Source organism: Dermacentor andersoni, chromosome 7 (assembly GCF_023375885.2).
Source record: "Dermacentor andersoni chromosome 7, qqDerAnde1_hic_scaffold, whole genome shotgun sequence".
In the NCBI taxonomy this organism is placed as follows: Eukaryota; Metazoa; Arthropoda; class Arachnida; order Ixodida; family Ixodidae; genus Dermacentor; species Dermacentor andersoni.
In genome coordinates, this window is record NC_092820.1 from 78,102,057 (window position 1) to 78,114,897 (window position 12,841).

The following is a 12,841-nucleotide window of genomic DNA, read 5'->3' on the forward strand; positions in this document are numbered from 1 at the left end:
GATCTCCGATTACACCTGTCCTGCACCCACAACCGATTCTAACTGGCACCCACAAACTTATTAATTTCATCGCCCCACCTAGTCTTCTGCCATCCTAGACTAGACTGCACTTCCCTTCTCTTGGCACCCATTCTGTAACCGTAATGGTCCACCAGTTATCTAACCTGCACATTACATGACCTGCCGAGCTCCATTTCTTTCTCTTAATGTCAATTAAAATATTGGCTATACCCGTTTGCTCTCTGATCCAAACCGCTCTCTTTCTGTCTAAACGTTATGCCTAGCATGCATGCGTAATGCAGAGGTTGTGGGGTTGACTTACACTGGCAAACAGCAAGTTATCTTTTCGTCCACTTTCATTTACCTTTTCTTTATTTTCTACATTATAACAGTGTGTGTGTGTGTGTGTGTGTGTGTGTGCGCGTGTGTGTGCGCGTGTGTGTGCGCGTGTGTGTGTGCGTGTGTGTGTGTGCGTGCGTCTGTGTGCGTGCGTCTGTGTGCGTGCGTCTGTGTGGAGAGAGAGAAGTCAGATGGTTTTCGGTTTGCCTGCCCTTCCCCCTTACCACTCGAGAAATACGCCCCTGGTACGCCCCTGGCTATGAAAACTTGAATACGGGACACTGACGCAATCTGCATGTAGCCCAGAGCAGCAGAGCTTGGGCATCTTGAAGCTTGAATTTGCTTTTTGCTTCTGCTGACAGGAACCATCATGTACAGTAAAAAAATTGTAGAGTGTGACAAAATTGCTCGGCGTGGGTTTTTTGTGAAAAGCAAGATTTCTGCTCCGTTTGGGCATGCAGAGTCTAGATGAATGGAACAATATATTAGTAAGACATAATGCTGTAGACTGCACGTCTGAATTACAAGGTATGCACCCAAGCTTTCTAGAGGTTCAGCTTGCGCATACACTGTACACCCTGTCAAATTCTGATGACAATAGTACATACACACGAACTCCATTTTACTAGATTGCTACATTAAGGGTCATATTATCAGGAAAAGGAAAGCATCAGATAAGGTACAATCGCTTCTTCAAGGCTTCTGTTGGGTATTTCCCTAGAATAGCAGCTTGGGCTTGTTGGGTAGCTGTTGGGTAGTTCCACTTACCCGACAGCTCCATTTACCTAAATAATCTGTTTAAACTAGCCGTGCTTTTTATCGACCACTGCATTTTTTGAGTGAGTGGCCCCTAACCAGGCAAACTGCTGAATACAATAACCTCTACGGAGCACCTGTTTAATAACTTTATCAGACAGTTTCATTTATCCACTCTAGTGCCAAATTAATTCTGCCAATTGAAAATTTAGTTACCACCAAATTTCTTGCGTTTTCTGGATAATGAAGGGTGTACTGCTGCATCATGAATTCATAATTTCCAATTCCTTAGCAGGTTTTGTCAAGTTTACAGAATGTGGGCCCCATGGGAAATCTTCCCACGGGAACATCAGATAAGAGAACATCAACTATTTCATGTCTAGCGTACTTGGAAAGACCCTATATCCAGCTTGAAAAATATGACTACGTAAATCATAGAGAAAAACAATAAAAATAATGAACCTGCCACTTGATGACATATATTTTCTTTAAAAAGGGAGACCGCCTAACACTAAGAAATTGTCATCCTACTTCCCTCATCATGTTGTAAAACTATCGAACGTAACGTAGCTGCTAGTATAACTAAATCCCTGGAAGAGCACTCTATATTGACTAAGTTTCAACCTGTGTTTAGGAAAGGATTTTCAACTGTAACTCAACTCGTCACATTGTTTCATTCTCTTGCAACAACCCTTTAGACACGGCAGCTGGATACACTTTTATTATATTTCTGTAAATCTTTTCACAAAGTTCCACACAGTAAGCGCTTTTTCATACTAGAACAGGTATTCAAGAAATTTTTGTTTGCTGGGTTTCAGCCTACCCACTTAATTGCAAACAATACGTAGATGTAGGGGGTCAACTCTCGGATTGCCTTCCAGTCACACCTGGTGTACCATAGGGAGGTGTGCTAGGTCCTTTGCTCTTTCTATTGTATATTAATGATTTTGTTGGCGTTGTTAAACCTGGTGTAGAAATTAGGTGATTAGCTGATTATTGTGTTTTGTTTAAATAAATTGCTTGCACTAAAGATTAGAGTGACCTCAGCACTAGTCTGGGCAAGTATACATGAATGGTGCAAACAATAGAAAATGTCACTAAACACGAGCAAATGTGTGTACACTGTATGTCTGCCTACCAGTAACTCGCAAAAGAAGAAAATCCACTTTCATATACTTACTTGTTAGGGTCTTTACCTTTAAAATAAGTAGGTTGCTACAAGTATCTCGGTGTGACACTGACTTCTAACCTCTCTTGAAATCTTCATATTGATAATTTGTTTGCTCATCCACCTTCCGCAAGCTTTGTGTCCTGAAACAAACTTAAGACTGCTCCTACTAATGTTAAACTCCTCTGCTACACTGCTCTTGTGCGACCAAAACTAGAATATGCATACATTATATGGAACCCTTATACTAAATTTAACAATGTATTCAGAAAAAGGCTGTAAGATATATATTCAGCAAGTTATATTCACCCTATAATTTAATGCAAGCTAATGACATACCATTACAGGCACGAAGGCAAAAAATTTAGATTAGGACATCTTTCCCAACTTTTGAATAACAAGCTATCTATACATATATCACCTTATTTATCACACCTAATTAACTAGCAGTTCCACCAGCAAAACATGTTAACGCCACATTTTGCTCGCACTGACCGGATTAAATTTTCTTATTTTCCAAGGGCCATACATAACTGGAATTGCCTTACTTAAGCAAGTGATCAGACTGTGAATTAACATTTTTTAGTCGATTGTATCGATATTTTTCTTTTTGTTTTTGCTGCTTTTTTGTATTTGTATTGTCCACCCTGCTTGGGCTTTCTGAGCCCGCAGTATTGAATAAATAAATAAATGAAACATACGGTACTACTGATATGGTGAGCAAACATCCAGTCGTCAACCCACCAACTTGTTCCAGAAGCGCTTCAATGCGTACGCGATATGTTTTAAACATTATTGCACTTTACCGCAGTGCCCATGCACCTACTATTTATACTCATTATCTGGCCTTATCCCAGTCATCGGCGATGGGACTGGTGAGCAAGCGATCGAGATCCATATGTACTACCCATAATATTTATATATACTAACTGTCAAGTTTTGTCGATCTCGGCGTGTGTATGTGTTGCATAAAGTATGCGGAGTTGGGCAAGTTTATACCCACGCCTATGTAGTTCGCATGTGTATGCAATTTTTACGCAAGTGCAACCTTACTTACGCATGCGTACACTAAACTGACAGTTTCTAACTGGCACACGGGTCTAACAAGAAGTTTACCGAGATTACGGTCCAAGAATACACACAGAGCGTGCGAAGTGCTTTGAACTGCGTCCGCTGACCACATGAGCTTTGATTTAGGAATGCAAGGAAACAATCAAATGTGCGCTCGATATTGTTGCCGCGAAGTTTAAGCACTTACCTATTCTTGGCTGTATCAGCTGTCACGAGTTCCGACCCGAGGAGCGACGCGGAGAATGCAGAGCAGCGCGCAAACCGGTGCAAACTGCATGCAAAATAGCCGAAGATGACGGCAGGGTTGCTAAATATATACTCGTGCAACGTCTTGCCTCTATGCTTAGAACCGTCGTGCTGCTGTCGCCGTTCTTTCAGTGGTCACCGTGCGCAAGACCGTACGATATATGGGCTGACACCGAAACGTGTGCTTCCCCAAGTCCCTTTTCTAGGGATTACGAGTTTTCGAAGCAAGGCGCTAGGGAATGTGTACAGGAATACAAGGAGGAATACATCGCTCTACATGCTTGCGGCGCGCGCGGTGTTACTCACGCGTACAAATCACACACACCGCAATACGACACACAGATACTGTACGGTAGCGAGTTGTTGCACAATATATATATACATACATGTATATAGTATGACGGCGCCAAAGTTCTTTTGCGAGGTGCGTACCGCGGTGTCGCAGGCAAACGATAGGCACATTTTACCACCTCTAACGTTTCTTTCTCTCTCTCTCTCTCCCTCTCTCTCTCTCTCGGATATTCGCGTTCAAGAAGAAAAACCGCTCACGCTAGGAGATCTGAAACTCTAATGAAAATGTGCGATTGCGTTTGTGATAGCGTGAACCTATAGCTGTTGAGGTTAATCCAAGGAAACCCCCCCCCCCCTGTATATTAGGCGATGAAAATGACCAAGTCAAAAAAATAATAATAATAAAGAATACATTGAGTCCAGCTGGATTTTTCACTGGGACCCAATTGGTTCCAAGTGGGTGTCATAGGAGGCCCATGTTCCAATTGGACATGAAGTTGAGATTTGGTTCCAATTGGACCTGATTGGACCTTGTTATCCCAACTGGAAGGCACTGGATAAGTAGTCTTGTGAAACAACAAAATAGTAATAATAGCACAATTTTAATGTGAGTTTTCAAATAAAATACCGTTTGTATTTTGGCATGATCAATGGAGAGAAGCATTTAGCTTTCTGTGATGTACGTTAGAAATCTCTCTTGAAACTTCTACTAATTTCTCGCAAACCACCACTTGGTCAACCAAATTTTGCTTAGATATATAACATCTGACATATATGTCTCTCATAGCTAGTGAAGTGGTGAATAGTGGATATCTCAAAACAAGTGCCATATATTGTGTTCATGCACGAGTAAGCTTCTTGAAAGAAGCTTCAAGTATGTCTGTGTCATATCAAGATTAGGGTCCATTTAGGTTTTTTTTTTCTTTGTTTTTCATGTTGGTCCCAATGAGTCCACTTGAGGGACAAATTGGGTCCTAGTGTGTTGAAAAAAACCAATTGCACCTGTTGGACTTTTCCAATGGGTGTCCCAAAGCACACTTGGAAATGTCCCGTTCGTTCCAATTGGAAATTTCCAACTGGTTTTAGCAATATTTTTTTATTAGGGTCTACTCTAATGTATGGGGAAACTTATACATGTCACCTTAGCTGAGCTATTCCTTACATAATCTTCGGCAGTTTACAAACTGAATAAACTTGCAAATGTAGAGTAGAGGTGCTGCTGTTGTGGCCCCGAGTTATCGCACCACTGACCCACAGTAGTGGACTGGCCATAAATCGGGTTCCAGCGGGATACCCTGCTTCAATCCCACTGTTAGACGTTTCTATATTTTTTGACGAAGAGGCCCTAAACAAGGAGCAACAGCAACCTATGTACTTACAGCAGGGTCAAGTGTGGTCAGATGACTTCACACTATAGCACTGGGCCTGACTAAACCAAGTTTTCGGGCCATCAACTTTAATAGGGCATAGTGCCCTATTAAAGAAAAGAAAAAAAGAACTGTCCGTTACGTGCTTTGCCTCTTCCCTCTGTCATCAACATCAACCATCTTGTTCCACTTCCATTTCCTTCTTCCGCAGTGAAATATTGTATTAATAATTAACCAAACGCGTGCTCAGTAGTTCAATTAAATGCTAACCAGATGCACTTTCAGCCTTCATTCAGTGTCTAAAGATATATTGTTAAAAACCTTAATGTTTTGCACCAGAATGTTACAGGCCACTGATTATATGACATTTATTTTCATGCAAAATACTGCAGCCCTACATTTTATTAATGGTAGCAGTGACCACAAAAATTCGTAGTGTCATCAATTCCTGTTGCTGCTTTTCAGTGTTTCAGCCATTAATCTTGATTTGCAATCTTGCTGTTTTTCTAGCATGGCTTGAATTGGCTAGCACGTCAATTAAAGCGGCTGGTGCTAGGGATTAAACACGTTGGTGCCTGGATTGCATTCATTGGTGCACAGCCCATTTGTGCTGGCGCAGGGACTACATAAAGTGATGTTACGAATGAATACTTGCCACTGGATTATTTTAAATAGTCTGGCACACAGGTTATTCTTGTGGCACTCAAATTATTTCTGCTGGCACTTAGATTAAAGCAAGCAGGAAAAACCTGTAGTTCAGAAAGTGCTGGCGAATCGAATAAACCTAGAGTCTTAGCATTTAGGACAATGTCCTCCGCGACTCTTGAGCAATGCAAGCTTGGCAATGACATGGCCTCTGAGATTGCTTTCCATTATGTGAAAGGTGCCGTCGGACAGGCGCACAAAATTTTAATTTTTTTTAAACATACATAAACCTGGTAAGTAACAGTGCGAACTGTTATATCGAATAATCCGGACCATACATCATGAACTTGCTGCAAAATGTGAGGAATAGCAAAGCAATGATAAGCATACAACGTAATATTTTATACATACAAGCACTGATCACTGTAGAGAACATAGTCAGCTGAGGCCTCGATAACGCCAAATGCATTGCAAAATGTGTAGAGCAGGCACGCTTGGCAGTCACTGATAGTCCTGAGAGTGCATCGACAAATACACTGAATGTCAAGTAAAAAAAAAATAATTTCTGTAGATCTAGGTGCCAGCGAATCACGTTTGATCATTTTCGTGATGTCACGGCAAAGGAGAACATGGTGTTCCTCGGGAACTATGTTTTGAAGCATAGAGGCATAGAGAGCATGCAGCTGCACTGTAGCATTGCGAGCACACTGAGCTAATACTGAATTCTTAGGCTACCAACACTTGTAGTTCCGAGAAAAGAAATGGCAGTAAGAGAGAGAGGAGGAGGCAAATGCTGCCCAAAATGTTATGCAAACTAAACTTGCCAGAACCGACAGTTTTCGTGATAACGCATTCGTCAACCTTATCTTCATTACTTACAGCAAACAGTGGTACTCGCCTTTTACATACATTTCATTTTCTAGTTCTTCATCAAATAAAATTAATTAGATTAATCGCTATGGGTACCTCGCCATAAGGGCTTACATATGAACGAAATAGCTGGAAGCCTGGTGAGAGCAGCCCTCAATGGCCCTGTTCTGTCAACACGTCTCGAGTCCACTTAAAAGTTTATGGCCAGATTCAGGTGACCTACAATTATTCAAGACTTTTTTAACCCAGCTATGGCTCATTTCGCACAGTATCGACACCTCCTATCACCTTGGCATAAAAGTTCCTTTCAGACCAAAACAAATAGAATAATTTTTGCCCAAATACATTGTTAAATACCTGCCTTAAGCTATTCTCATTCCAGGACTGGTCTGGTAACCCCCCTCCCCTCCCCACCGTGCCCAATCTGTGGGGAAGACGAGACAATTTTTTTTATTCTGACAGCATTGTTCATCTTAAAACATTTTTAGAAGCATGGTTTAGACAACTTCGTATAAATTTTTCCTTTCCAGACATTATTTTCTTGGAGCATCCTCTCTTGGAATGCTTCCTCAGCCATGGAAGAATTTGCAATTGTTGCAGGGCAATTTTTCCAATAAGTTCCACTTACAATACCTTTCGCTCATTTCTCCCCCAAAATTTGTTGACTTTAGCAATAACTTAGCTTCTCGCCTAATGCCATCCGAATCGTGGCCAACCCCATGCAGTGAGTATGCGCCATCAGTGAAAGAAAACGAAACAAAATGTGCCTAATCATAGATACTACATGCTCATCCATACATGGAATACATTAGGCACAACATGAACTTGTCTAACCTTCGTGCTTGTGGCTTCAGCTGCTCCTTGTGGCTTAAATTTGCTTACATATGCAGCCTCACTGCCTTCGAAAGTGCCTCAACAATTGATGAAATTCAATCACTTTCATAAATTTTTAACAAGATAACGCATGGCCATTGATAGAACCAGTTTGTGCTGTCCGTTTGGTGTGCGCATAAGTATTGCCTGCTTCTGTTTTTAGATGCGTGTTACCTTGCTTTGGCTACCAGAGCACAGCGTGAACTGCTTCCAGCGATCGTGCAGCATGATTTGCGGGCAACCACCGGCAATATTAGAACATGAAGACAGTTATGGTAAAGTATACTATGAAGAAAGGCAACAGCTGAAGAAGCCGCACTTGTTTGCTGAACTATGGCATGCTCCTGCTGAAATCCGGTAGTAAACACAAATCCTTCACCGATACCATAACAGAAGGCACACTCGCACAAGATTTGTAAATCAGAGTGCTGCTTATTCACACATTTTATTCGCATCCCACCGCATGGGCAACGTTATAATGCAGTTGGAAAAGGGTGGAAATGTGGAACGTTCCTTTTATTATTTCTTACAATATCAGCAATGACCAAACCAATGGCCAAAGAGACTGTGGATATTGAATAAGGAACTGTGGATCGTGCATCATTTTCCATTTCATTCGCAAGATTTTGTGCCAGGGCCACAGAACGACTTCTTGCAAATATTTAATGAGCCAATCATCTTTGGTAAATGTTGTACAGCCATCACTGAAGTGTTTCTTACAAATGACATTTAAAAAAAATGAGCTAGTAATATTAAATTGTGCCATCCATGTTTAGCTCGGCTCATGAACATGAGCATGGCTGAATTTCGCATGGTTCTTTAAGAGAGACACACAAACATACTAGGATGTTCTCTTAGTGTTTATCACAGCCCATGGAAGCCCGAATACAGTTATAATGCAGCACTTGTCTCCCATACAGCAATTTAGCATGCAAATATTGTCTGCAATCTGTAAGGGTCTCTCACCAGGCCCCATTTCAAATTTTTGTTATGCACAATAAGTTGTAAAGCAGCATCCAGGGACAGCTCTACTATAAGAATCTTTAAAAAGAGTAAGTACCTGTAGTAGCTGAGACAGAAAGAAATGATATATAGCAATGTCATGGTATGAGGAAATAAGCTACCCCATCCTACCTTTACCCTTACAGCCCATGGCCCATGCCAGATGATCACAACTCTCACCTCCTTTCTTTAAAATTAATTAATTTATTCATTCATAAACCTTCAATGACAAAAACGTATAGAAGGGAGTGATGATGAAAGATCAAGATTACTTAATTATGTAGTGGAGTAGTTACAGCGTACAATGGTCATCGATGGCAACTTTAAATACACAATTACAAATGGCATTGAAGATGGAGGTGGACAGGTGGTTCAAATAAGCCGCTGTCTTCGGGATGAACAAGTAAAAAAGATAAGTTGGTTAAAAAAAAAAATACTACTTGCTTGACGTGGTCTGTATGTCTTAAAACTTACAATGGCTCACTAAGTAGTTCTTCTCCAAGTCCTGCATTACGAAATATTTTATAAAATAACAATAAATGGGTAATTTTCTCATGTAAGAGAACATTAGGAAGGTGTAAGGATGCTTTCATAGACAACGTGTTTGAAAAACGAGAACAGTTAGATAAAATAAAGTGCGCTACAGTTCTGCACAAGTGTTTTATAGTGTTTGTTTTAGCGATGATGCTGCTCTTGGAAAGTTGTGAAATAATTAATGTAACATAACTACATAATTAATGCGAGTTTACCAGAAAAGATTAGTGGTTATGTGTACTCCTATTTACAATGGCATAGCCTGGAGGTGGCACACCGGGAACAAGTGTCCCCCCAACCCCCACTCCCCCTTGCAATTTCTGTGTTAGTATGCAGTCTGCCCAGCTCTCCCTCTCCTCATGTTCCTCGGTCAACTGCGTGCCTCCCTCCCTCAAAAAAACTTTTTACCTATGCCACTGCCTATATATATATATATATATATATATATATATATATATATATATATATATATATATATATATATATATATATATATATATATAGTTACTTTACCTAGCACAGAAACACCAATGTTAAAAGAGGAGGGTTTGAAGGAGGGTCCTTGCAATATATTCTCACTGATATATATTTTTTAGGATTGGGATGCATTTGCCAGACATTGCACCAATTAGTAATTACGTTAAGGTCAGACTGAAGTATGGATGTATCTGAGTCAGAAGATATTGCACAGTAAATTACTCAATCATCGGCAGATAGCCCAACAGTGACAGTCATTAAGAGAAAGTAAGAAGAGAAGAGGCTCGAGAATGGAACCCTGCAGAAAACCGGAGTGAGCCGAGCAGGGAGAGGAATCACAGCCGTTAGTGGTTACATATGGTGTTCTGTTTGCAAGAACATTTTCAATCCAAGTTAAAATGCTAGGGTAGATGTTTGATTTACTTAGTTTAAAATAAAGTAGTTGGTGAAAAACCAGGCAACATGCTTTAGAATAATCTATATGGAATCAATGAAGCGTGTATTGTCAACAATGGGGAGAACATCATTAATAAAACACATAAACTGCTTTTCACAAGAAAATGATTTTCAGAAACCATGCCGACTTGGCACGAGAAATGAGTTGTCTCTAAAACAGTTTTCTAGGTTTGAGTAGATGATGTGTTCTAATATATAGCTTACAAGAAATACTAGTTAGTGATAAAGGCATATAACTAAGGGAAGATGTGGAATCACCCGATTTAAACAATGGTGCCATCTTGCCTACGTTCCACTCGATGAGTAGCTGGCCATTGGCTAGAGACTGCTAAAAAAAATTCAGTCAATATAACAGAACAGTACATTTCGGTATTTTTTTTCTTTAGAACTTCGAATAGGTACCACCAGGTACACATGATAAAGAAACCTTCAAGTCCAAAATTAAGTTTGACACACCAAGGGATTTGATTAACATAAGATCGATAGGCGGATTATTTGGCACGTGAATTACGGAAAATTAGCAACAGAAACTTGCAGAAGACCTAAAATTTCGTGGAACGATTGTTTCATTACAGAATGCAAAGCATTCTCTGCCTCATACCAGGCACTTTGCAGCAGGTAGGTGGTAAGTTGCCGTTTAGCCTAATTCTGAACCTCTGAAAAAAAAAAAAAAAAAAAGCCACGTGACCAATGGTGGGATCAAACCTACACATACTAGTACAACAGCCCAATGCTCTACACATTAGGCATACTTCTCTCATGCACACATACATCTCTCGTGCCAACTAGCTCTTTAACATGACAGGCACATGCGTCCCATTGCATTGCACGAATTCGCTTAGAAAGCACGAGCACAAGTTTCTGTTAAGCTACAAACACCAGGAATGGAATGTGAGAGTAACACACAACCTCACCACTGTCTCTCATGTGCATCACTTCGCATAGCCGCAAGTTGCTTGTGCAAACAAGAGAGTGCGAGTTTCTTCCATTCTTCCCTCGTTGCACCTAGTGCTCTCTAAAGCATCAGGCTAGACTGTGCCACCTTTGGGATCAGTGCACGTTTCCCAGTGCTTCTTCCATGTCAGTTAGCACTATGTTAACACTCTGTGTAATCGTGCCACCTTGAAGATGGGAGCAGGTTATAGCAGAAGTGATGCCGAATAGTCAGTTCCCTATAGAATGCTTTGCATAGCATCGATTCCCACAGTAGATGAGATTCCAATTTCTTTGTCTCATTATCCTTTCCTCGTTGCACGTGGTGCATTTGCAAAGGAAATGTTGCGATTTCACGGGAATCGCCAAACTGTTGACGCAGCAGTTGGCCATTTGTGTGCTGCACGTGCTATGAATGTGACCCGAACACTTCACTTGGTGGCCATCTATGCTGGTGGGTAGAGTGGCTCCCCTTGAGGAGGACACATAGGCATTTGCTTGAACCTATGCCAGTTTGAATTTATTAACTCTGTTTGAATTTTCAGCTGTTTTCATGCTGTTTCCAACGTTTACAACATGTGGGGCATATTTTGTCCCCGAACAATAACAGTCATGTGTCTCTCTAATGTTTCCTTCCTTCAAAGCTTTGTGCTCGCTGCTTTCCTGTTGAGAATGCTATGCGTCACTGATAACGTGCATGCTTTTCGCAACTTGGAAGCACCAGGCACGCAGCATTAAAGACAGGGAAGGCATGCAAGATAGATGATGATTATTATTCAGAAACAAGATAAGCCCCAAAGGGTAAAACTTTTTTTACAGTGTACTTCGCAGACACGATGATTATGACGTAGTCTAGCTGGCTACGCACAACACTAATTGTCTTTTTGAAATGCCCAAACTTGCTGAGAGGCTCCTTAAAAAAGTAATGAAAGACTGCAAACACAATGTTCATTTGCAAAGGAGAAAGAAACAAAGCACTATAGGTGTTTATTTTTACTGTACAGTATTTCTTCTTTCTTTTGTTCATACAGCTGAAGTTAGTGCCCTAACCAAATAGCAGAAAAACAGGTGAAATAGGTTTTATTCTATCAAGATTAATAAAAAGTGGGCTACAATGTTCTCAAATGTAAAGAAGCCCTTTTTACATAAACCAACAGTACCAACAACATAAACAGCTGGGAACACACCAATACTGAGGTGCTGGGAGCATTTCAATGGCTGCAATGTAAACAATAACCCAATCCGTGTGGTTGACAGGCAAAAGAAAAATCTTGCATCACAGCAGCACTATCACAGCGCAGTGGTGTGTATTGCAGTTGATACAGCACACATATGGGATTGCTGTACGCAACGTACTATGGAGCAAGAAATACCTGCCCTCCTCCAAAAGAACACACCCATGTTTTTGAGTACCAACGACCAATTCAATAAATCCCCAAAAATTGATATGCCTGATAAACCATATTAGTACGTCTGGTGCTATCAAGTTAGGCACACATTCCTCACCACAATTTAGTACTCCGATTCTGCATCAAGGTAGAGAGAGAAATGATCACTCTGTTAAACATCACAGCCATGTTTCTTTGTCCAGCAGTTCATTCCAGCACATTGAAACCTGATTTTATATCAGAAAACTGTTGGAAGTAGTGCAATCGCACAGAAAGCCTGAACTGCTTGATACACAAAGAGCCAATTCTGAACGTTCATTGCAACAGCAAAATATGGTTTAAATGTCATAGCTACGACAATGTTGAATATACTCAACATAATAGGTGCCCACATACAGCCGATACTTCAAGTACACCTTTATTCT

The 12,841-nt window shown here is 40.7% G+C and overlaps 1 protein-coding gene across 1 annotated transcript in view; it reads right to left on the minus strand.

The window, feature by feature from the left end:
* LOC126534269 (uncharacterized) overlaps positions 1 to 12,841 on the minus strand; it is a 32,083-nt gene that overhangs the window by 7,617 nt on the left and 11,625 nt on the right. Inside the window, exon 3 of the mRNA XM_055073002.2 lies at positions 3,522 to 3,540. Coding sequence (XP_054928977.2) covers positions 3,522 to 3,540 — 19 coding nt within the window. The remainder of the gene's footprint in view (positions 1 to 3,521; positions 3,541 to 12,841) is intronic.